At 37.6% G+C, this 26,803-nt stretch overlaps 1 protein-coding gene across 2 annotated transcripts in view; it reads left to right on the top strand.

The window, feature by feature from the left end:
- Positions 1-26,803, top strand: part of CEP135 (centrosomal protein 135) — a 78,695-nt gene that overhangs the window by 24,266 nt on the left and 27,626 nt on the right. For both annotated transcript variants that reach the window (XM_032851244.1, XM_032851245.1), the window contains exons 11-15: positions 3,008-3,231; positions 7,651-7,803; positions 8,705-8,857; positions 12,782-12,859; positions 20,499-20,650. In XM_032851244.1, the coding sequence (XP_032707135.1) occupies positions 3,008-3,231; positions 7,651-7,803; positions 8,705-8,857; positions 12,782-12,859; positions 20,499-20,650 (760 nt within the window). The remainder of the gene's footprint in view (positions 1-3,007; positions 3,232-7,650; positions 7,804-8,704; positions 8,858-12,781; positions 12,860-20,498; positions 20,651-26,803) is intronic.

The raw sequence follows: 26,803 nt of genomic DNA, 5'->3' as shown, positions 1-26,803 counted from the left end.
TTACTCTATATTTCTTATCACTTGATCTCCTACTCTTTGCTGGGAACATTCCAAATGTTTTCCATTCTCAATAAGCCTATGACTCTCATTCCACTTCCCATTCTGAGTGGGCGATTTTCAGGTTCCCTAAGAGAATGGAAGCCTTCAGGGAGGCCTTCTGTCCGTTTCCTATCCCAAGATCTTAAACTGTGCATTTTTATCTCCCTCCTGTTACTATGGAAGCGTGTCCATCTTAGGAAAGGCCACTACCTCCATCTGTTCTCTGGATCCTATCCTAGTTTTAAAACATTGCATATTCTCCCTTTTCTATAACTTAAGTCTGGACTGTTTTTGTCCATTGGCATTTAAACATACTTACCCTGATATGTCTCTTGAGGCAAGGGAAACAAAAGCAAAAATAAACTATTGGGACTACATCAAAATAAAAAGCTTTTAAGGAGCAAAGAAAACAATCAACAAAACTAAAAGGCAGCCTACAGAAAGGGAGAAGATATTTGTGAATGACATACCTGATAAAGGATTAGTATCCAAAATATATAAAGAACTTATAAAACTCAGCACTGGAAAAACAAATAATCCAGTAAAAAAAAATGGGTAGAAGACATGAATAGACATACAGGTGGCCAATAGATACATGAAAAGCTGCTCATCATCAATTACCATCAGGAAAATGCAAATCAAAACTACAGTGAGATACCACCTCACACCTGTCAGAGTGGCTAAAATCAACAACACAAGAAACAAAAGGTGTTGGCAAGGATGCAGAGAAAGGGGAACACTCTTGTACTGTTGATGGGAATGCAAACTGATGCGGCTACTGGGGAAAACAGTATGGAGCTTCCTCAAAAATGTAAAAATAGAACTACCCTATAATCCATCAATCACACTAGTAGGTATTTACCCAGAGAACACAAAAATACTAATTCAAAGGTATACATGCATCCTGATGTTAAAGCAGCATTAGCTACAATAGCCAAATTATGGAAACAACCGAGTGTCTATCAATTAAAGAGTGGATAAAGAAGATGTGCTAGGACGCCTGGGTGGCTCATTCGGTTAAGTGCCTGCCTTCGGCTCAGGTTACGATCCCAGGGTCCTGGGATCGAGTCCCACATCAGGTTCCTTGCTCAGTGGGGAACCTGCTTCTCCCTCTGCCTGCTGCTTCCCATGCTTGTGAGCTCTCTCTCTCTCTGACAAATAAATAAATTAAAAAAAAAAAGATGTGGTGTATATGTATACAGTGGAATATTAGCCATTAAAAAAAAATGAAATCTTGCCATTTATAGCAACATGGATGGAGCTATTAAGTATTAAGCTAAGTGAAATAAGTCAGAAAAAGACAAATATGATATGATTTCACTCATGTGGGATTTTCTTGTAAAGATTTTATTTACTTGAGAGAGCATGAGCAGGAGGGAGGAGTAGAAGGAAGAGGGAGAAGTAGACCCCCTGTTGAGTGGGGAGACCAATCCAGGACCCAGTCCTAGGACTTTGGGATCATGACCTGAGCCAAAGGCAGACACCCAACCAACTTAGCCACCCAGACACCATGCTCTTATGTGGAATTTAAGAAAACAAATGAGCAAAGAGAAAAAAGAGAGAGGCAAACAAAGAAATAAACTCTTGGGGCATGTGGCTGGCTCAGTTGGAAGAGCATGCAGCTCTTGATCTCGGAGTTGTGAGTTTGAGCCCCGTATTGGGTGTAGAGATTACTTAAAAATAAAATCTTTAAAAAAAAAGAGGGGGGAGGAAAAAGAAATGGACTCTTAACTCTAGAGAACAAAGCGATGGTTACCAGAGGGGAGGTAGGTTGGGGGGATGGGTGAAGGAGTGCACTTGTAATGAGCGCTGGGTAGTGTATGAAAGTGTTGAATCACTGTATCGTATAGCTGAAAGTAATATCACACTGTTAGCTATCTGAAATTTAAACAACACAACAACAAACCATACTTACTCTTTTCCCATTCTATAACAAAAACTTTGACCCATTCCCCTCCAGCTACCCTTTTCTCTTTCCACGGTTTTAGCAGCTTGAAAGGTCATCTACCCTTGCTGTTTCTGCTTGATCACTAGTACCCTTTACCTCCTCAGTCCGCTCCAGCTGGCCTCCATCCCCACCTGAGCTGCTCTTGGAAGGGCTTTCCTCATCCCCATTATGCTCAATGTGGTGGATACTTTCCATTCATTCATTCATTTGACTTCTTAGCATTTACCCCAATAGCCCATTCCTTCCCACTCATCTTTCTTCTTACTTCTCTGGTCACTCCTTGGGATGAATTTGCCAGTTCATCCTCCAGATTGCATTATATGCTATTCTTTTGTAGATTTTATCCTTCTACACTGTTAGAATAATTGTTTGACCTTAGCTATATTTTTCATACTTGTATTCTTAGCTAGTGCTGGGCATAGAGTAAATCCTCCATAAATACCTATCAAATGAATGAAAGAAGAGATGAGAGTGAATCAGAATATGTCTTGAAAATCACTTCATGCCTCAGAGATAAGTTAGATTGAACTTATTTGAAATTACCAGTATTAGGCTGCTTTGACTCAAGAAAAGGTAAATTTTTGTTGTAAAAGTTAATAGTTGTACTTACTTGGAGAAAGATGAGTTGTTTTGATCTCTTTGTGTAAAACTATATTCAAGCTTAATGTTAAAAGTCATGCATATTATGATTTATTGCTTATAGATAAATTTTCTTTTAATGCATTTTCAGGTGACCAGAAAGTAAGTACCATGTGATAGTTTATTCATTTTATAGTACTAAATGGTACCATCCTTGTGACGGGACAAAAGTAGGAGGACTTTGAACACTAGATTTTATTTAAACTTTCAATGTAATTTGTGCTCTTTTTCCTCATTTTTCTCAATATTTATCTCTTTGATACCAGCCAATGATAGATGATGTACAAAAGTTAATGATTTTTAGTAGCTTGTATTCTAAAACTTAGTTTGGCTAATTGTATAATTTATATGCAATACTTTTAATATTTAATTAATTTACAGAAAGAGAACTTACTCTGGAACTTGAAAGAATGAGGCTAGAACATGGAATAAAACGTCGAGACAAGTCACCCTCTCGTTTAGATACATTTCTGAAAGGTATAGAAGAAGAACGAGACTATTATAAGAAAGAGCTAGAAAAACTCCAACATATAATACAGCGAAGATCTTGCTCTATAAATTACTCTACACGGGAAAAAACTCCAATATTTAAAACACTAGAAAAGGTAATATCTCTTTTTAAGGATGATCGATAATCAAGAGTGTATCTTTATGAACAAACTTTTCTGGTGTGATGATTATATTAAATATAACTTTATTCATATTTGTTTTTTAAAAGTTTTTCTTGGGGCCCCTGGGTGGCTCATTCATTTAAACACCTGAGTCTTGATCTCAGCTCAGGTCTTGATTTCAGAGTCATGAGTTCAAGCCCTGCGTTGGGCTCTGTGCTGGATGTGGAGCCTACTTAAAAGCAGAGGGGTGGTGTACCTGGGTGGCTCAGCCGGTTACGCATCGTCAGACTTGATTTCGAAAGGCTCACGTCATGATCTCAGGGTCATGAGATTAAACCAAGAGTCCGGCTCCTCACTGGGCTTGGGGCCTGCTTAAGATTCTTCCTCTTTCTCCCTTTGCCCCTCCCCCTCGCTCACATATGCAGGCGTGTGCAATCATTCACAACCTCAAAAAAGAAAGGTTTTTCTTAATTTTGATTTTTGCTTTTTTACATGACCTATACTGTAGAGACATTGCATTTATTAGGAAAACTACTTAAGAACAAAGCATAACGTACTGAGTTTTGGAAATTAAGGAAAGATGAATAGCTCATTACGTGTGTAGGGTAAGTGGAGGGACATCTGGGCTTCCAGAAACTGGAACTACTAATTCATGCTACTGGACGTTTCCTTTCTTTCTATCCTTTACTCTTGGTATCAGCTGCCTTTTCTCTCTCAAAGCAGAGTGGCTTTATCCACATGGCAGACAACATGGCTTCTTGCTATGCCCAGCCTTGGACCAGTCAGAAAGGCGGGTCACATTGTGTATACCAGACATCATCCATGTTAACCAAGCAACAGGAGCAGGTAGAGTGTGGAAGTGAGTGCAGGGCAGGTCCAGCACATTTATAAGTTGATAGTCTAAAGATGTATATTAGGTAAAGGTAACCATATTTCATGAGCAATTAAAATCATGTATCTATTTTAGGTCTTCATTATTTTCAGAGTTTTATGAATATCATTTGAACTTTTCATTCAGGTTTTTCTTGTTTCTTTTTTTTTTTTTTTTTCTTTTTTAAGCTTCAGAACAATAGGAGTCCTGGAGGCTTATGACTCTAACATTATCTATACACTAGATAAAATGAGGGGAAGTTGGAAGTAAAATTAAAACTCAAAACATTTAATTTCAAATGTTTAAAAATATCAAGTCACTGACATAGACGTGAAGATAATAGGTTAAAAATAATTCAGACTTGGCTGATTTGACCAGTTTCATCATCTTTTTCCTGAAGATCCTGTGCCTATTGTCAAATGGTGTGGGGTGGTTTTCTGATTGCACTGTTTTTTAACGTCATTGGCTAATGGCTGAATTTGACTTACAGGTGTTAGTAAAAACACTACGCTGTGTTATCTGTTATAAGCAGAATGAATTGGTGGGGCAATGCTGTATAAGTTAATTTATGTGTTAGTGAGTTGTTTTTAAGCCCCATATATACTTAGGACTCAGAAAAAATGAATCACTGAATTGATCACCTTCATTGCAGAGGAGAATCTTCCATAAAATGGTTGATTAGTTTAATCTTTTCTAAAGTTTAGAAAGGTGGAGTGTTCAGAGCACTTTAGAGTTCCAATAAGTTGCAAGAATGGCAAGGAAGGTGTGTACGTGAATGGAATGGGTGGAGTGTAAAATGGGTGGAGTTCTGGGCACTAGAGTGCACCTGCATCTAAACTTGGGTATTTCAAACATGTTTAGAAGCTACATAGCAAACAACAAAGTCTTCTAAAACTGGATTTGGTACACACTGTGAGTTTTCAAATCCTGCTTTATGGCAAACTTAGGCACAGTTTCTTAGGATTGCAGTAACTCAGAAAAAAATATTGGTATTTTTAATATCAATGATCTTTGTCGAAAATACACCCATTGATTCTCTACAGTCTGTGTAGGGTGAGCACTGCCTCCTTTCTCCTTGTGCTGTATTCACTATGGTTCCAATTGTGAGTTTCAAGTATAGTGGAGTAGAAAGGCCTTTGGAGTTGGAGACACAAACTGCCCTTATGACCTTGGACAAGTTACCTCACTTCATGAAACCCCTGTTTCCAAGGGTTACATGAGATAATAAGGGCCCAGCATCATACCTGGTTCCTAGTAAATATTTCATTCCCTTGTTGTTTGTTGGTTCAAAGCACATCACGTCTAGATAGAAAGTTACATTCAATTCAACAGGTGCTTACTGAGTGCCTACTCTGAATGAGGCACTGGGTGTGACATGAAGAAGACATAGTTTCTGTACTAGTAGCCTTTAGTATCATGCAGGTATGTGCATGAGCCTGTGTGTGTGTAACAATGGAATGGTAAGAGGGAATTCTTAACAATTACATATGAACACAAATATAAATATCTACATATTTATGTTTATGCAAGATATATTTAGAAAAGATCTAGAGTTTCTACTTAAGAAGGCCAGTCAGTATTGTTGGAGAATTCATTCGTTTTAGGTACCATGCTAGGCACTGAAGGCGTGGTCAGACAATATACCTAGCGTGTCTCTCATTGAACTTACATTTTAGTGGTAAAGATGTATATTAAACAACTAATTATGTTAATAACTTTATAAGCTCACTTATAGTGTTAGTGGAAAAAAAGATACAAGGTTTCAGAATGCTCTAAGAATACAAAGAGGGAGATCTAAATTCGATTGAAGAGTCAGAAGACTAGTCTTTTAAGCTGAGACCTAGACAGTAATGAAAATAGACTGTCAGATCTTTTTTTTTTTTTTCCATCCCAACCTTATTTATAACCAGACCCCCAGCTCCCACCCCACCCCAGGTCCTCAGCTTAGCTCTGGGCGAGAAGCTGGATGAGCAGTGACACTTTTTTTTTTTTAAGATTTTATTTATTTATTTGACAGACAAAGATCACAATTAAGCAGAGAGGCAGGCAGACAGAGAGGAAGGGAAGCAGGCTCCCTGCCTGAGCAGAGAGCCCGACGTGGGGCTCGATCCCAGGACCCTGGGATCATGACCTGAGCCGAAGGCAGAGGCTTTAACCTACTGAGCTACCCATGCGCCCCAGCATTGACACTTTTGCCAAGCCCAGAGCTCGGGAGCCCCTCACTACTTCTGGGTTTTTGCCCTCGCCTGCTAAATTTTGCCAGTCATGGCCCCATCTGTGACCCCAGTGCAGTGGGACAGTACAGGGCTCAGCACTGCTTTGTCCAGTGCTCAATAACCACATCTGCAGGACTGTCAAGTCTTTATTCACTGAATTCTTCTTTTCTAAAATCTATGCAAACCACCTCCTTTTTATAAGATATTTTTATGTAGATATAGTTAAGTTATAGATTTTCTTTTATAGTTATCTAAGCCTTAATTAAGTCCTCAAACTCTAATCTGCTTTTGTCCTGTAAAATATCCTTTAACGTGTCCAGATAACTGATCTCATCCATTATGCTTTGATTTTGCTTGTTTAACCAAGAAGATAACTTACTTCCAAGTGGCAGATTAGGGGTACCTCACAGATACCAAGTCTATATTAGACATGGTTATGTGCACAGTAGGTAGTGAATAACATATATCAGGATGCTTTCCAGTGTGCCATATTATCTCTTCCTGGGGCTTCTGTATTTAGTACTTTAATATTAAGATAACTTATATCCCCTCAGGGTTGTGAGATCAAGCCCTGCGTCAGGCTCATGCTGGGCATGGAACCTGCTTAAGATTCTCCCACTCCCCTGCTGTCTGGCTTACTTGCTCTTTAGGGAAAAAAAAGAAAAAAAGAAAAAAAAAAGGATACCTTAAATCCCAAATCTACATTTATCAACTTTATTTTCCACATAGTTGTGAAGATAGTGGGTCTTTTGAATTGGACTAAAATAAGGGGCATCATCCTGTCTTAGAAATGTTGGAAGTATTTGCTTATCTGGTGAACATCCTTAGTGAATACTGCCTCGTAGAAATATTTATATTTAACTCATTGTAAAAATAGACTTCAAGCCCTGGAGAGCTTGATAACCCGTGGTTACTGGCCCTATGCCCACAGTTTCCGATTTAGTATGTCTGGGGTGGGCCCACCAACTTGCATGTGTAACAAGTTCCTACATGCTGCTGATGCTTCTGCTCTGGGGATTACACTTCAGTTACCAGCATTATAAACTACTCCAGGGAAAGGACAGTTGGAAGCGTCTGACAGGATCTGATCAAGTGGTATCATTGGCAGCGGGGGGAGGAGGATGGAGAGTCCCTTCTTGGGCATTTGAAGACCAGACATTTGCCCCAATCCTGCCTGCACTCTATTCTGCTGCTCTCATTATGGATAAAAAATTGTGTTTTGTATGTCCGTTAACATTATTCAGTCACTGTCATTAGCAACATCCTGAAACAACCATATGGTGATAATTATAACAAATGATAACTTGTTTTTAAATTCTGTTTCAGGGTGATTACAACTCAGAAATTCATCTGATCACAAGAGAAAGAGATGAACTTCAGCGTATGCTGGAAAGATTTGAAAAACATATGGAGGATATACAGTCCAATGTTAAATTATTGACAGCAGAAAGAGATAAACTAAGTGTCTTATATAATGAAGTAAGAAATTAATTAAGCCAACAGATTATATAGAATAAGTAACTATAAGGGAACCAGTATAAATCTTTTAAATTACTGTTATATATGGACCTTGTTATATTCCTTCATAGTTAGAACTAAGTACAGTAGTAGTTTCTATTGTCCTGTTCCCAAAGCAGAGATTTCTGTTATTTTTTCTGTATTTATTTTTCCTCTCTTCTAGTCTATCTGTGTGTTAAATCTGTTAGAGATAATCTCCTACTTCTAAAGCTACCTGGAACAGGTCCTAGCCTGACTCTGAGCTAAGTTTATCCTTTGGATTCAGATATGTTAGGAATCTATCAAACAGTGGGTAGCACCCACAATTTGGATATATTGGATATTAAGGACTTAGCCTATAGTTTTAAAAAACTTAGGGAAGAGAGAATTGATACAGCTTGGCGCAGTTACGAAGCCTCAGTTGTCAGAGAGCAAGGTGCATATGAGCAGAGCAAAGTGTCTAAATTTGTTCCATACAATTTCCCATGAAGTTCTAGTGCTACTTTGAGGGAGGGAGAAGACCATGTAAGTTAAAAGGTCAAGTTGAAAAAGCTGTTTTTACTTTTGGAGACTATTTGGAATCTGCATTTGCAAATTGATTCATTCCTGGGCTTTCCCCATTATTGGCTTGGATTTCAGCTTTCTTGGGTCTGCTTAGTCACTAATTGTCCATCTGTTGTCTGGTTTCCAAAATTTTGTAGCTGGCATTTCCCCTCAGTATATTTGTCTTTTGGGATTTTGTTGTTGTTGTTGTTATTTTAATCATTTTATTCATTTTGTTGAGTTCTGAGAAGAGAGCAAAGGTAGCATGTGTATAGCTTGCCATTTTTTCACCTTTGGAGCATATCCAGTGTTTTTTATTTATATATTTTAATTCCTTAAGGCTCAGGAACAGTTACATGCACTAAGACAAGAGTCCACCCAAACCACAATCTCCCATAATATCGTAAGTCTTATGGAAAAAGAAAAAGAAGTTGCATTATCTGACTTAAGAAGGATTATGTCAGAAAAAGAAGCTTTAAAAGAAAAGTTAAAAGTAAGTAATAAGATCAACTTATTTTTGAAAGGTCATTTATAGGGAAAAGGGAGGTCTTTATGTTTTCCTGTGAAGTGACTGTTTAGAATGTACAGCTAGATCAAGGGGTGGGCTAACAATGACACATGAACCAAATCCAGACCATTGTTATTGCATGACCATGTGCTAAAAATGGTTTTTGCATTTTTAACTCATTGAAAAAATATGGAAAGAAGAATATTTCATGACATATGAAAACTATGAAATTCAAATTACATCGTTGGTCGTTACTGGAATACCATACTCATTTGTGCTCTTCTGTGGCTTCTGTCATGCTGCAGTGGCAAAATTGAGTATTTGCAGCAGAAACTGGCCGACAAACCCTAAACTACTTATTATCTGGTTCTTTAGAGAAAATTACTGACCTCTGATCTCACAATAGGAAATTCCTTCCTCCTGTGGAGGAACATTATCTTTTTTTTTTTTTTAATGTAAAACAACTTGACTAAGTTGTTCACATACCATTCAATTCACCCATTTAAAGTGTACAGTTCAGTGGTTTTTAATATATTCGCAGACTTGTTCACTCTATCACCACAATCAATTTTAGAGCAATATTATGACCTTGAAAAGAAACCCTGAAAACCTGTTAGCAGCGGTTCTCCATTTTACCTTGGCCTCCTCGGGCCTAGGCAACCACAGAGCAACTTTCTGTCTCTACAGATTTGCCTACTCTGAACATTTCATATAATTGAATCGCTTAGTATGCAGTTTTTTACCTCTGGCTTCTCTCACTTTGCATAATGTTTTCAAGTTCATCCATGTAGTATGTATCAATACTTTATCCCTTTTTATTATAGAATAACATTCCACTGTATGGATAGACAGGAAATTTTCATTTTCATTTAGGTGGTTTTTACTTTGACTATTATGAAAAATGATGCTGTGAACATTCATGTATAACTTTTTGTTGATGTAGGTTTTCATTTATCTTGGGTATATACCTAGGTTCATATGATAACCAAAGCATTTGAGCAACTGCGAGGCTGTTTTCTAAATCACCTGTACCATTTATATTCTCACCAGCAGTGTATAAGTGTTCTAATTTCTCCACATCCTCACCAACAGTTACTATCTGTCTTCTTTATGACCATCATGCTGGTGGGTATGAAGTAGTATCCACTGTGGTCTTGATTTGCATTTCCTTGATGGCTAATGGCATCGGGCATCTTCTCATGTGCTTATTTGGCCGTTTGTATGTCTTTGGAGAAATGTCTGTTCACATCCTTTGCTCATGTTTACATTGGGTTATTGCCTCATTGTTACTGAGCTCTAAGAATGTTTTATATATTCCTGATACAAGCTCCTTATCAGATACATGATTTACAAATACTTTACCCCATTCTCTGAGTTCCCTTTCATTTCCTTAATGGTATCCTTTAAAGCACAAGAGTTTTTAATTTCGATAAAGTCCAATTTATGTATTTTTTTTCTTTTGCTGCTTGTGCTTTTGGTGACCTATTTAGGGGCAGTATCTTAAATTTTCTTTTAGCATCTCCAGAAAAATGTGGGAATGCACATAAAGCGCTTAATAGTACTTGGAACATTATAAGAGCGCAGCGTTAGCTATTATTGTTACTATTATGGATTCTGTAGTTTACTTCCAATGAGTATTATTGAATTAATGCATAGAAATTAGGAGCTCAAGTTAGGAATAAGAACATATAAGCATTATAAGGGTAGTCTTTATGTCTTACATTTTCAGTTAAAATTTTACCCCAACAGAATATTTTTAATTGGGATCTTTTGGAAAAGTGCCGGCCAGAATGTACTTTCTCCTAAAAATAAGTGTTAAAATTACCAAATGGAAAATTTCTGTGCAATATGGCAGCTTTTAGCACAAGCCGCTGATTTATTCCTTTCCATATTTGTTAAAAAGACCAAGGAATGTAGAAACGGGATTTTAAAATGCAGTAGTAGTGAAAGCTCAGAAAAAGTGGTATTCATATTACCAGAATCTTTCTAGAATGTAGAAGGCAAGATTTATGAGTTTACAGTAGGTCTTTTACTTAAAAACTAAATTAATCCTCTCAATCCTTAAGTAATTTCCTGTTATTCATCTATCTACCCAGTTGTCAAACCAGCCATCATCACTGACTCCACTCTCCTGTAAAGCTCTTTTCTCTCAACTAATCAACAACCCCCATGTGTGCTACCTCTTAAATAATATTTAACACTTATTAAGCTCTTTTCATGCGGGAGGCTCTGTTCTAAGTGCTTTTTACATGGCTACCTCAGTAAATCTTCACAATTGCCTTTTCAAATAGCTAATGCTTACAGATGTGGTCTCTAAGTTACAGAGTTTAGTAATCTGCCCAAAATCACCTAACTGTGGAGTCAGATGGAGTCTGGCTCCTGAGCTCACAGTAGTTTTCTTTAGAATTTGTGTACTTCTTTCTGTTCCCCTGCTGCCATCCCATTCTGGCCATTATTCTCTCCCAGCTGCCTTAGTATATCAGCAGCCTCTTAAATATGTATTTTACCCTGAAGACAGAGTCATCTTTCAGAGATATAAATCTGATCATATTTAAAATCTGAACTGGAGATAAATGGGTGGCTCTGTCTGTTAAGCTTCTGCCTTTGGCTCAGGTCATGATCCCAGAGTTTTGGGATCGAGTCCCACATCAGTCTCCCTGCTCAGTGACGAGTCTGCTTCTCCCTCTGCCTGCCGTTCCCCCTGCTTGTGCGTGAGCGTGCGCGCTCTCTCTCTCTCTCTGACAAATAAATAAATCTTTCTAAAAATAAAATCTATGAACTGTTTTCAAAGACTTCAGTGATTGGCTTTTGCCTGCTTCAGGGTCTAGCTTCTTTTCCCCAAACTCATCTCCCCCATTTCCCACATCTCATTTTCTCAACTCCAAGCTTAAGGGACTTTTTCTTGCCCCAATTTTCTGCATAGGCTATTGAAAAGTCTTTCATCCCTTACAGTACTTTTACCTGGTTAATTCCTATTCATCCTTTAGAGTCAGGTTAGACATCGTTTCCTCACACAGGAAATGAACCCAAGACTTTAGATTCCCTTCCAGTATATTGCCATAAAGTTCATTTTCCTAGCAGAATATTCATGGTATATATTATAGTATAGTATTGTTTAAGGTTTGTCTTTTCTACTAGGCTTTAATTACTGATGTCAGAGACTTTATCCATTTTACTCCCTATGTATTCCTAATGCCTTGCTGGGTTCTTGGTATGTGGTATATACTCAATGCTGGTTGAATGATTTAATAAAAATGCACACAGCACAGAGACTCTTCCAACCAGATATATAATTCAAGTGTCCAGGTGTCTTTATTGAATAATATGGATAGAAGTATGAATCTGCACTAGAAAAATTTTCAGAGAATACCAGCTTGTATCATTTGTCCCCCACTTAGCATCAGCAACTGTTGGGTAATGTAACCTAACCAAAGAAATAGTACTTGTGTTTACACTGTTGACTACCCTATTCTTGAAATTCTGATCTCTTGCTTGGCCCTGTAGGATTCTTTCTTGTGTCTTTGTGATCTCATTATTTCTTCTTTGCCCTGTATTCCTCTGCCATCTCTGATGAGGGCATACTCCTGATCAGATCAGACTTAACCTGCTGTTTTTTTTCCTTTTATAAATTGATTGATCTTTATAAATCTTTAAAAACAAATCCATGCTGTTCTGTGTCTTCTATTACAATCACACATGAAAGTAATATATAAAGGATAAGAAACTCTTTCCTTTTGTTTCAACCAAAAACATCATTATTGTAAAATGTCCAATGATTTTCTTTCCAAAGCATTTCCATATTATTAAAAAGACAAATAGAATAGTGCTTTAGTCTTGTGTTACTTACTTTGTTAATTTTGTTCCGTTATCTGCTGTAAATAATCACCTTCCATAAAATTCTTTTTTCAGAATCTCCAGGAAATGAGTATTTTTGAAAAATCAAAATTAGAGAAAACTATTGAACATTTGACATGTATTAACCATCAGGTAATTTATCAAACTAGATTTGGGGTAAATTGTGTTACATGAATAACTTTTAATTATAGTTTCAGTATGATCTGTGTTTTCAAAATTACAAAATAGTATGCTAGAGATGCTGTGTAACACTTGTTAGAAGTATATGCTCTGGGGGCACCTTGGTGGCTCAGTGGGTTAAGCCTCTGCCTTGGGCTCAGGTTATGATCCCAGGGTCCTGGGATTGAGCCCCGCATCAGGCTCTCCGCTCCGCAGGGAGCCTGCTTCCCTTCCTCTCTCTCTGCCTGCCTTTCTGCCTACTTGTGATCTCCGTCTGTCAAATAAAATAAAATTAAGTTAAAAAAAAAAAAAGAAGTATATACTCTGAAGGCTGACTACTTGGGTTCATATCCTTCTCTGTCACCTATTCCTATAGACAAGCTACTCAAACTTTCCCATCCCTCAGTTTCTTTATTTGTAAAACAGAATGATGGTAGTACCTCTTAAGTTTTTGTTAAGATTAAGCAAGTTAGTACATGTCAAGAACTTAGAAGAGTTGCTGGCATGTTGTAGGCCCTCAGCAGGTGTTAGTTATTGTTGTTTTGTTCTCATTCAAAAATCAATACAAACATAGAGAAAAAAATGAAATTCATTTTCATTCCTCATTGCTCTCTCTAGAGATGGAATTTTTTAATCAAATTGTTATGAATACTGAATCCTTTTTTTTCTTGGTGTTTCATTTTTGCTAGTTTCCTTTACTATGTCTTTAGTGTTTTTATTTACCACGTCTATGAATACTGTCATTTGTTTCTATCAACTTTGGTTTTTTGTTTTAATCCTCCTCATCATGGGTTACATTTTCCTGATTCTTTACGTGCCTGGTAATTTTGGATTTCATACATGGTGAATTTTACCTTCTTGGTTGCTGGGTAGCTTATATCCCTATAAATACTCTTGAGGTTTGTTCGGAGATACAGAACAAGTATCAAGTCAGAGGGAAGTAGCTTTAACCCTTTCAGTTTTGCTTTTAAGCTTAATTAGGTGGCACCAGAGTAGCATGTAGTCCTGGACTAATTTTGTTTCGTTACTGGGACAGAACTGTTTTGAGTAAACTATCTATTGCCCTATGAATTATGAGTTATTCAAATGACTGATTGGACAGGAATTACTCCTGGCCTACATGAGCCTTCAGTATTTTTCCCTTTACCTTTTTATGGATTGTTTCTCTGGCCTTACTTAGATAACTTCCTCTGGCACCTTTTGTAGATCTCTGGAGCTCTTGTTTGTGCAGCTCTCCTCTAGTGTCTGCTCTGCAAATCCGAACTGCCTTGGCCTCCCTTGGCTCTCAGTTGTGTCTTCTGAACTTAGGGGAACCACCAGGCTTCACCTGAGTTCCTTCCCCTGTGCCACAGCCTAGAACTTCTTGAAGCAGGAAGCTGGAGCAATTGTAGGGCTCATCTCATTTGTTTCTTGTCCCTCAGGGGTCACTGTCCATCACTGCCTGATGCTCAGTGTCTTGAAAACCATTGTTTCATGTACATTGTCCAATTTTTAATTATTTCAGGTAGAAGGGTCCAGCTTGTGCAGAAGCTGAAAGTGAAAATTAATGAATTGAAAAATATAAAAAATATATCTAAGGTACTAGAAGTCATTGGGAAGAGACTAGGATATAGAAAATGTAAAATAAGTTAAAGCCTTAGAGAATAAAGTGAGAAAGTCTAAAATATTTACTCAAAATTCTAGAAGAATGTAATAGAATGTGTGAGAGAGGCAGTATTTGAAAATAAAATGTTAATTTTCTAAGTATTATAAAAACACAGGAATTCTCTGATTCAGAATGCACAATGAATGCTGGAAGTATAACAGATCGCAAAGAACAGGAAAAAAAACCTAAACCATTTTAATAGAAATAAGCAATGTGAGACACTTCTGCATGTATTTGCTGGGTCTTTAAAGAAAATATAATACAAACTTAATGAAAGACATTAAAGAAGACCTATATAAGTGAAGAGATATATCAGGTTTTTGAAAAAGGTGACAGACATTATGTTTATAAAAAGAATATAAATTCTCCCCAAATTGATCTATATAGAATTGATGTAGTTCCAGCTGAAATTTCAAGATAGGGTGTGTGTGTATGTAAATTGACAGTGGATTTTAAATATTACATGGAAACAGAGCTAAGAATCCCAAAGAAATTTTAAAGAAGAGCATGGTGTAGAACTTAACCTACCAAGTGTGAGAGCTTTAGAGTTAGTAATTAATATAGTGGTAGTTCACAAGGATTAAAGGACAATGATAAAATCCAGTAGAGTGCAAACCCAGAAAGCCACAAACATACGGAAACTTGATCTGTCAAGAACTCAAATCAATGGGAAAAGAAAGGATTACTCAATAATTATTTCTGGGACAATTGGCTATTCATGTGTATATATATGTATGTATATGTATATTAAGAAGGAATTACATCCTACTTCAAATATACCATACCCAAAAATCAGTTGCAACCTTGACTATTCAAGAAATAGCCACAGGTTTTTTTTTTTGTTTGTTTTTTTGGTTTTTTTTTTTAAGATTTTATTTATTTATTTGCCAGAGAGAGAGAGAGAGCATAGGCAGGCAGAGTGGCAGCAGAGGCAGAGGGAGAAGCAGTCTCCCCACTGAGCAAGGAGCCCGATGCGGGATTCAATCCCAGGACGCTGGGACCATGACCTGAGCCAAAGGCAGCTGCTCAACTAACTGAGCCACCCAGGCGCCCCATAGCCACAGGTTTTTAAAGAAAATAGAGGAGATAGGGCACCTGGGTGGCTCAGTGGTTAAAGGTCTGACTCTTGATCCCAGATCAGGTCTTGATCTCAGGTTGTGTGTTCACACCCTGTATTGGGCTCCACGTCCAGCAGGAGAAAATCTTTTTTACCTTGGGGAAATAATAATAATAGCAATTTATATAGCATTTACTTTGTTCAGGCACTTTCTCAACATTTTATATGATTTTAATTCTGATAACAATCAGATGAAGTAAATGTTAATATTATCCTTATTTCATGCATAAGGAAACTGAGGCAGGGTGATATTTACCTAACATCACACAGGTAGCAAGTGTCCGCTGCCAGAATGTATGCTCCTAAACACAAATGAAAGAAAACAGATAATTAGGACTACACTGACGAGAACTTTGTTCATAAAATTGCCATCAGTTGAAAAAACAGGCCACTAACTGAGAGGATTTGCTATATACATTTAACCTAAGAAAACTCAACAGAAAATATGAATTGACACTTCATGGCAGAAGAAATTACAAATGGCTAACAAATATAAGAAAGTGTTCTATATCAGTAATAGAGGAAATACAGATTAAAACCATAGTAAAAAATACTTCACATCCATCAGGGCATCAGAAATTAAAAAGGGGCGCCTGGCTGGCTCAGTCAATAGAGCATGTGACTCTTGATTTCGGGGTTGTAGGTTCAAGCCCCAGGTTGGGTGTAGAGATTACTTTAAAAAAAAATAGGGGTGCCTGGGTGGTTCAGTGGGTTAAAGCCTCTGCCTTCAGCTTGGGTCATGATCCCAGGGTTCTGGGATCAAGCCCCACATCGGGCTCTCTGCTCCGCGGGGAGCCTGCTTCCTCCTCTCTCTCTGCCTGCCTCTCTGCCTACTTGTGATCTCTGTCTGTCAAATAAATAAATAAAGTCTTTGAAATAAGTAAATAAATAAATAAATAATAAATATATTAACGAGTTATAACACACATAATTTAGCAAATACATGTAGGGTCAGAAAGTGCAAACTGGTATCTCTTTAGAGAATAATTTGACCTTGCCTAGCAAAGGCATATTCTGTAAGCCAGCAAATCCATTTCTATATAAGAACTCTGGTTGGAGGTCAGCGAACTGTGGCCCCCAGACCAAATCTGGCCTCTAGTTTGTCTTCGTAATAAAGTTTGTATTGGAACACACCCATGTTCATTTGTTATGCATTGCCTGTGGCTCTTTTTATGTTACCACGAAGTGGTGGCAGTTGACCACAAGGCTCACAAAGCCTAAAATATTTAACTCCCTAGTAGAAAACGAGAAACAATCTTGATGTCAGTTAGGGGGAAAATAAAATTGTGGTAATAATTCATCAGTGAAATATTACAGAGCAGTGAAAATGAGTGAACAGTAGCTGCAAACATCAGTATGCATGAATCTTACAAATACAGAGTCAAAGAATATGCAGTATGATTCTACTTACGTAGAGTTCAAAAATATACAGGCCTAAACTATATATTATTTAGGGATTCATACAGATATTGTACACTAACAAAAAAGTGAAAAATGAGAAACAAGAGACCCATGGTAGTGGTTATTGTGGTAGGGTTTGAGGGATAGGATTGGTGATTGGAGACTGCTCACAAGTAGTTTCAAGGTTCAAGTAATAGGTAATACTCTTAAGCCTGTTAATAGATACATAAATGTTCTTTTGTCCTTGTTGTTCTATATATTATACATGAATTCTTGTTTCTACAAGATCCCAAGGAATTTTGAAAGATTTTTAATGCAAAAAAAAACAAAAACAAAAACAGGGCACCTGGGTGGCTCAGTGGGTTAAGCCTCTGCCTTCGGCTCAGGTCATGATCTCAGGGTCCTGGGATCGAGCCCCTGCATCGGGCTCTCTGCTCAGCTGGGAGCTTGCTTCCCCCTCTCTCTCTGCCTGCAGCTCTGCCTACTCATGATCTCGATCTCTCTCTCTCTCTCTGTCAAATTAAATAAATAAAATCTTTTTAAAAAAATTTCATTTCCCACCTCTTTATCCCCAAAACTACTACCTACAGTTCTAATTCCTCCTGGTGTTCACCTCCCTGTTTCTAAATAATGTGCTTGTAACTGCTTAGTCTTACTTGTCTTTCTTTATTGATTCAAGATTATTTAATGAATATCTGTGATGTTAGGTGGTAACTTAGCACTCTTCCCTTTTTCTTCCCGCCATTACTTCAAACAGTTTTGCTGCATATTACACTTACCTTAGTAGTGACTGTATATTATTATGATTTCTAGTGGCCCATGGGTCAGCCAGATGGGATAGTACTACTCTTGCCTTTTCTCTTACAGATCTTTTTCCTGGAATTAATAATTGCTTTTGTTTTGTTTCATTTTATTTTTTGTTACTTTTCTATTTTCATTAAACCTGCTGCTAATTTTTGTCAAGAGCTCCCAACATCTAGGGGCATCTGGGTGGCTCAGTGGGTTAAAGCCTCTGCCTTCGGCTCAGGTCATGATCCCCCAGGGTCGTGTAATCGAGCCCCGAGTTGGGCTCTCTCTGCCTGCCTCTTTGCCTACTTGTGATCTCTGTCTGTCAAATAAATAAATAAATAAAATCTTTAAAAAAAAAAAAAAAAAAGCTCCAACATCTCTACCACGTGCTCAAACAAATCAGTTCTGTTGTTTTCAGTTGTGGACTATGTCTTCCTCTTAAGAATTTCTCCGTCCTCCTCTCCTATATTTATCCTCGTGTTTTCTTTCCTTCATTCTGATATAGTGCCTTCTTCAGCAGTTTCCTGGAAAAGAGTGCATGGGAGGAGATTTTTTTACACTACGTGTCTGAAAATGTCTTTATTCAGATTTCATAATTGATTTATGATTTGGCTTGGTATATGGAAATCTAGATTCGAAAATTATTTTCACTAAAAATTTTGAATACTGTCTCCTATTGTCTCAACTTTCTTTGAGATGTCTGATGCTATTCTGTATCCTAGTCCTTTGTACATGTTTTTATTTCTGAAAACTTTTAGAATTTTCTCCTTCTTGTTTTCAATTTCTTGTGTAATTTATTGTACAATTCTATTTTTTCTCTCTCTGGGACTCTTTTTTTTTAAGTAAGCTGTACACTCAGCATGGAGCTTGAATTCATGACTCTGAAATCAAGAGTCATATGCTCTACCTACTGAGCCAGCCAGGCGCCCCTCTGGAACTTTTATTAGTTGGTTTTCGACCTCCTAAAGAGATCTGAGGTTCTTATCCTTTCTCCCTTATTTTCTCTTTGACTTTTTGTTCTTTCTGGGAGATTTCCTCAGCTTTATCTGCTAACTCTTCTATTGATTCATTTTAAAATTTAGTTATATTTTTGGCTTCCAAGAGAACTTTCTAGAAAGAGGTAGGAGTGCTCTGGGGTGTGATGCTCCCATTATAGATGTTCAGCCAGTCTCCTTGTTCTGTTCCTGACCCCAGCCCACCACTTGGTGCCTTCATGTGCTGAGTTTCTTCAGGGCAGATCAGCTGATCTGGTCACTTTAGATCAGTGTTCCTCAACTGGGGTCAGTTCTGGCAATACCTGGAGAATTTGCAGTTGACACAAGTAGGGGAAAAGGTGCTTTTCATACTTGGAAATACTACTGGAGCGCCTTGCCTACCCAGCAGACTGGGATGCTGCTAAACATCCTATGGTCACAACGCACAGGTCAGCCCCCCACAACAAAGGATTATCTGGCCCCAAATATCAGTAGTTCCTAGGTTCAGAAGCTTTGCTTTTGATGGTATCCTTCCACTCTGAGTCACTGTTGTATCTACTCTTTGTCTTCCACGAGTTATTGACATCACTTAATCATGGTTGTTTTCTTTCTTGTTCTCTGTCCTTATGTGTAACTTTCTATTCCTCTACTTTCTATTCCAAATTTTGTTCTCTGTCCTTACGTGTAACTTTCTATTCCTCTGCTGTCATTTCAAGAGAGGGAGAATCAAATGTGTATAGTCTACAGTTTTAACTGGAAGACTTCTATTTAACACAAATATTTCTTGGTTTTGAGTTTTGCCTATAGATCATTATTCCATTTAGAATTTATTTTTGTGTATAAAATAAAATAGAAATCTAACTGATTTTTTCTTCAATGAGTGGCTGTGCCAACTCTGTTTTAAAGAGCTTTTTCTTTTCCCACTTCCCTTAAAATGCTACCTTTTCTAAATTTACATCTGTGTACTTGTATTTGCTCATTCATGTGAAATTCACACTGTTTAATAGTAGCTTGTAATTTATTCTGATCTTTCATAAATCCCCCACAATTTTTCCTGTTTTCCTAACTTTTTTTCTAAATGAACTTCAGAATGAAATCTAAGCCACCTCCCTTATTTAAAAAAGGTTCTATTAGGATTCTTACTGAAATTTTATTGACTTTACGGTTATTTCAGGAACTTTTAATACATTTCCAATATTCGTGTTTCCATTCAGAAACTTGTTTTGTCTTTACATTAAATCAGGTTGTGTTTTATGTCTTTCAAGAAAATTTAAGTTTCTTCATCTAAATCTTGCCCATTTTTTGTTTGGGTTACAGTATTTTCTGCTCTGATTTTTCTTCAATTTAGTCCTATGTACTTACTGTTTTTTAGAAATTCCTCAAAATGTTTGCTCTGTTTGCTAATGGTTTCGCTTTCTTTTTTCATTGCATTATGGGTATATTCCTTTCTTCCTTTCTTGCTTTTTTAAAAAATTTTGTATCTTTTTTTTTCATTTCAGTGATAGTAATAGAGATAAATGTGTATATCCATTCTGACATCTAGAACCTAAAGTATACTCATGACTTTTAAAGTATTGCTAAATAAATATAATTTATTTCCTTAGTTTTTCTCTAGAAATATTATCAAAGAGTACTTAAGGAAGACAAAACCGAGACATCTATTAATTTTTTAAATTTAAATTATAGCTTGAAGATGAAAAACATGATTTAAGGTCTAAAGTGTTAATAATGAAAGAAACAGTAGAGTCATTAGAGAACAAAGCAAAACTCCAAGCTCAAAAACTTAGCCATGTGGCTGGTGACTCATCCCATCGGAAGACAGAGATGAACTCACTTAGGTAAGTTTATTGAAAGTTTTGTTACTTCTTTTCTGGGAGCAAATAGGTGGCTATGTTAGGTTCTTAGTGGTGACATTTTGGACTGGATCTTTAAGCAGTGAAGGTTGGCCTTGCAGCAGACTTACCTGTGGAGATTTTGGAAAGTATGGATTTAAGGGTAGATCTCAGGAGGTTCTTATTCGCTGAGCAAACCTGGGTAGGTGTTGAGTATCTCTATTTTCAAAAAGACTCTCACAGACTGATATGATTGCAGGCAAGTTTTTATACCTACTTCCTTCAAAATTTCCCCTTAGATACTTCGGATTGTTTGTACTCCCTACTGTAGGATTGTGAGAAATTACAGAATTCTTTGCTTATCATTGTCCTTTCCTCTTTCAAAAAATGTAAGATCAGGATAATATGCATATGCAGAGTCTAACAAGGTGGTAAGTCTGAAAGGTAGGAAGGTCAGTGTGAAAGAATAAGCTGCAGCTATAGGTTAGAGTCAGGTTATGAAGAATATGGTCTGATAACCAAGAATGTCTGGATTTTACCTTATAAGTATGGAGAACAAACAAATTTTTTTTAAAGATTTATTTATTTGACAGAGAGATCACAAGTAGGCAGAGAGGCAGGCAGAGAGAGAGGAGGAAGCAGGCTCCCTGCTGAGCAGAGAGCCCGATGCGGGGCTCGATCCCAGGACCCCGAGATCATGACCTGAGCCGAAGGCAGAGGCTTAACCCACTGAGCCACCCAGGCGCCCCGAGAACAAACAGATTTTTAACCAAAGAGGTGATGTTATTAGCATGGCTTTTAGGATGTGAACTCGGGCAGAAATTGGGAAGATGGATTTGGAGTCTTAAGAGACTGATGGCAAACCATGGAGACCATGTGTCTGGACTAGAAACAGTGACAATGAACTTGAACAGAGGCTAGATTTAGGAAATACTTCTTCCTAAAATCAAAAGGATTGGATGATTTGTATGAGAATGAAAGAAAGATACAGTAATGCAGAATGTGTTTGCCTTAGAGACTGGGTTGTTGGTTAGCTATTAGTAAATTTAAACTACAAAACAGTAAAGGAAACAAAAAGTCAACAGTTTTTTTCTGGACTGGGTAGCTGCAATAAGTAAAAAGACTTACGATCAGAAGAAGGAGGTCACTGAAGATCAGAGGAGATATTCCTCTCTAAACTATGTTTGCAGGGGAGCCTGGGTGGCTCAGTGGGTTAAAGCCTCTGCCTTACGCTCAGGTCATGATCTCAGGGTCCTGGGATCGAGCCCTGCATCGGGCTCTCTGCTCGGCAGGGAGCCTGCTTCCCCCCTCTCTCTCTCTGCCTGCCTCTCTGAGTACTTGTGATCTCTGTCAAATAAATAATATTAAAAAAAAAAAAAAGTTCTCTTTGTCAAGTAACAAAGAAAGAAGGTTGACTTAGTTATGTATCTTTTAAAAAAATAAATAAATAGGGGCGCCTGGGTGGCTCAGTGGGTTAAAGCCTCTGCCTTCAGTTCAGGTCATGATCCCAGGGTCCTGGGATTGAGGCCCCGCATTGGGCTCTCTGCTTGGCGGGGAGCCTGCGTCCTCCTCTCTTTCTGCCTGCCTCTCTGCCTACTTGTGATCTCTCTCTCTCTGTCAAATAAATAAATAAAATCTTTTTTAAAATAAATAAATAAATAAATTGTCTTTGCAGTTAGGATCATGAAAAGATTTTCAGATGCCAACATGACATTGCATATGTGAAACTAAATCAGTCATGAAATAATAACTACTTGAGATCAGAAAGAATTGTAGTAATGATGATTAGAAAGAAGATTGGAAAAAAAACGTAGAAAGATTGATAGGGGCACTTGCGTGGCTTAGTTGGCTAAGCATCTGCCTTCAGCTCAGGTCATGATCCCCGGCTCCCAGGATTGAGCCCTGTTGAGCAGGGAGTCCACTTCTCCCTCTCCCTCTGCCCCTGCCCCTTGTTCATGTCCTCTCACTCCAGTGCACACATGCACATTCTCTCTCTCTCTCTCAAATAGAAGCTTAAAAAAAAAGATTGATAAATTAGAACTGAAAGTATTAGTAAACAGTAGAATGGATATTTCCGAAAACTGAGTTAGTAAAATAGAAAACAAACTCAAGAAATTCATCTAGAATTCAGAACCCAGAAGAGTAAAAAGAAATGATCAGAGAAAAGACACAGACTTGATATACAAACACTGAGAATTGTAAAATATATAGTAAAATAAACAGTGGGATTGAAAATCCAAGGAATAATTAAGAAAAGAAAAGCCTGTTCATAAGGGGGGGGTCTATGATTATCAAACAAATTTAATAAAATAAGATCAAGAACTCATTGTGTCTGATTAATTAAGGAATACTATTTTAGGGACTCAATATAGGGTATGCTCCTCTGACTACAAGTCTTGATAAGTAAGACTTTAGGAAGAACTAAGTTGAAAGCTGCTTTTTTACTTTTTTTTTTTGGTGAGTGCTACATGCATCCTCTGGAAAGCTAGCTGAATGGGACCAGACTGTCTTCTGGGGCATATCTATATTCAGCTCCAGAGTATAGATACTGTGGTATAATTCTGTCACCCAGAATTACTAGTCTACCTATTTCCCTACTGTGCTGACCTGACTAGTTTTGTATTTAATCCATTTTGCTTTTTCCTTCAGACTGTAGCCACAACTCTCTTTTCCTTTCTTCACAGGAGGCCATTCTCAGTCTTAAAAGGAGAGCTTTCAGTGCCCTTTCTTGGATCACCTATCCTACAGCTCCTTTCACATTTTTTTGTTACAACAATGTCCTTTTCTTTTGTGAGCTCAATGTGCCACTTCCCTCACCAACACTGTGTTATAGGAAGGGATTGTGAAGACTTCACTGTCTCCCTTGTACAACCTGGGGAAATTGCATGGTTCCATAACTTTATTTCGCTCTGACAGAAAAACTTATCTCTGAGGAAAGTTTTGTCAGTCACATTCTCCGTATCATTCTCCTAGTAGAACCATGAGCTCTAGCCTTCAGGTCCAATCCAAAGCTAAACCCGATACAAACCATGATACGAAGCACTCTGTGGAAGCAAAGCGCATTACCCAAACCTCATGCCACTGTCAATGTCATTAGTAGAGACCTTGCTGCCCCTTTAATCACGTAAAGTTATCTTACCCTTAACATGGAGACATTTAAGAAGCTGATACTCAGGGTCTCTTGGGTGGCTCAGTTAGTTAAGCATCTGCCTGGTCTCGAGGTTCTGGGATCCAGCCCTACATGGGGCTCCCTGCTCAGTGGGGAGCCTCTCCCTCTCCCTTTCTCCCTGCTTGTGTGCTTTCTCTCTGTGTGTGTCAAATAAAATCTTAAAAAAGAAGAAGAAGCTGACACTCAGATAGATGAGGCATATGTTCCTTTTCATCCACCTGGTAACCCATTTTGTCTTTCCCATCCTGAGTCAGGCATCTTTAAGCAATTTCAATGCCACTGAACAGTCTTTTCCATATCAAGCACAGGCTCTAATTGTTCAAATATAGCATCTGAGGATGTAATACAAAAATCCCTCCTTTAAGACCCCTATTAACGTTAAACAAATGACTCTTGTCTTCTTTGAATTTTAGCATTTAATGAGATCTGGCATTTAATGCCTCAATTCAAAACTCCATAGTGCTATAAAGCAACTTTGCTCTACCCAGGGAAAATGGCTTAGTCCCTCAGAGCATGTTAGCCATCCTCTGGAGCTAGGGTCGGTTAACCTTTTCTGTAAAGGAACAGAGTCAGTATTTCAAATTATACACACCACCCAGTCCCTGCCTCATCTCTCAATTCTGCCTTTGTAGCACAAAAGCAGCCATAGGCAATTTATAAATGGAGCAGTGTGGCTGTGGTCCATACAACTTTATGGATACTGAAATTTGAACTTCATTTAATTTTCATATGTCACAAAATAACAGTCTTCTGTTGAAATTTTTTCAATCATGTAAACATGTAAGAATCTTACCTCTTGGGCCTTACAGAAACAGGTAGCAGGCTGTAGTTTTGCCAAACTCTGCTTGAGAATAGTTTCCAACCCAGTTAGACAACTGACTTTTCTCAATCAACCCCATAGTAAATAGCCTTAATCCTTAGAGTTGTAAGCAGTGAGGCTCTAAACGTTTAGATTCTTACGGCTGAAAGTACCCTCAGACTGTTTTCAGTTTACCTTAGTCTTTAGTTATCTTTTTGTACTTTTTTCAAAGCTAGAAGGTTATATACTTATCCAGGATCAAATAAATGCATTAGCAGACTTTCTTGGAAAGGGCCGCGACAACCTCTAGTTGAAGTTAATATTATGGTAATGAGTTTCAGTTGTTATAGTAAGATTTAGGTATATTTAGACAACCAAATATAGCTGGTCTCCCTTGAAAAGTTTTTATCTGTTAACGGAACTAAGAACCATTTTAGATATGGGAAAGAAGGTTCACAGACTCCTTTGAATGCCTAAGAAGCGTCTTCTGGCATGCTGACATTTTTTCTACAAAGACAGGAAGAGGAACCAGAGCCTCAAGTGAGGACAGTGAGCTCATGGAGATGGACTTGGAAGGGCTAAGGGAAATTAGGGTTACCATATTCGAACCATCATCGTTTTGTGGAAAGGTAAAGAAAAGCCAGTGCTGATCCCTTTTCCTCTCTCTGGCTTACCACAACATGATACTTAATAGTAGCCAACCTATCTCAGTTAGTGGTGGGCCATAAACATAGACTCTTGGGAGACAACTGAAATAAAGAAGAGATCCCAACTGTATGGCAGAGTAGGAGAATCTTGAGCTCACCTCCTCATACAGACTCAACAGACAAGAAAAAGACTAATAAAAGGCATCCAGATTGGTAAGGAAGAAATATTCACTATTTTCAGATGAAATAATGCTATATATAGAAAACCCCAAAGAAACCAAAAAACTATTAAACAAAGAAATGAATTTAGTAATATTGCAGGATACAAAATATATAGAAATCTGTTGGGTTACTGTACACTAATACCAAACAAGCAGAAGGTAATATTAAGAAAATAATTCCTTTTATGGTTGCATCAAAAAGAATAAAATACCTAGTAATAAATTTAACCAAGGAGGTAAAAGACCTATACTCTGAAAATTATAAGACTTTGAAGGAAATTGGATGACAGAATAAAGAGAAAGATACACTGTGTTCACAGATTTGAAGAATATTGTTAAAGTGTTCATACTACCCAAATCAATGTACAGATTCAGTGCATTCTAATCAAATTACCACAAGCACTTTTTTACAGAAGTAGAAAGAATAATCTTAAAATTTGTACAGAACTACAAAGCCCCCAAGTAGTTAAAGCAATTTTGAGAAAGAACAAAGCTGGTGGTATCATGCTAACATTTTTTTAAACTAGACTACAAAGCTCTAGTAATCAAAACAGTATGGTACTGGCACAAAAACACACAGATCAATGGAACAGAATAAGAAAGCCTGGAAATAAATCCACACTTCTTTTTTTTTTTTCCTTAAGATTTTATTTGTGTATTTGACAGACAGAATCACAAGTAGGCAGAGAGGCTGGCAGAGAAAGGGGGAAGCAAGCTCCCTGCTGAGCAGATAGCCCGATGCAGGGCTCGATGCCAGGACACTGAGATCATGACCCAAGCCAAAGGCAGAGAATTAACCCACTGAGCCACCCAGGTATCCCTAAATCCACACTTCTATGGTCCATTAATCTATGGCAAAGGAAGTCAGAATATATATTGGAGGAAAGGTAGTCTCTTCAATAAATGGTGTCGGGGAAACAACCACTTTCCTATACCATATATGAAAAAATAAACTCAAAATGGATTAAAGACCTAAATGTAAGACCTGAAACCATAAAACTCTTAAAACAGGCAGGAAACTCTTGGATATTGGTGTTAGCAATATTTTGTTTGAATCTGTCTGAGACAAGAGCAATAAAAACAAAAATAAACAGTTGAAACTATATCAGACAAAGCTTTTACACAATAAAGGAAACCACCAACAAATAAAAAGGCGGCCTACTGAATGGGAAAAACATTTGCAAATCATATATCTCATAAGGGGTTAGTTAGCATCTAAAGTATATTAATAACTCATACGACTGAACACCAAAAAAACAGTCAATTAAAAAATAGAGGACATAAATATACATTTTTCCAAAGAAGGTATATAAGAAACAAATG

This window comes from Lontra canadensis, unplaced genomic scaffold (genome assembly GCF_010015895.1).
Source record: "Lontra canadensis isolate GAN:19392208 unplaced genomic scaffold, GSC_riverotter_1.0 scaffold1, whole genome shotgun sequence".
NCBI classification, from domain to species: domain Eukaryota; kingdom Metazoa; phylum Chordata; class Mammalia; order Carnivora; family Mustelidae; genus Lontra; species Lontra canadensis.
Note: the sequence above shows the minus strand (reverse complement) of the source record. Positions and strands in the feature narration are given on the sequence as shown.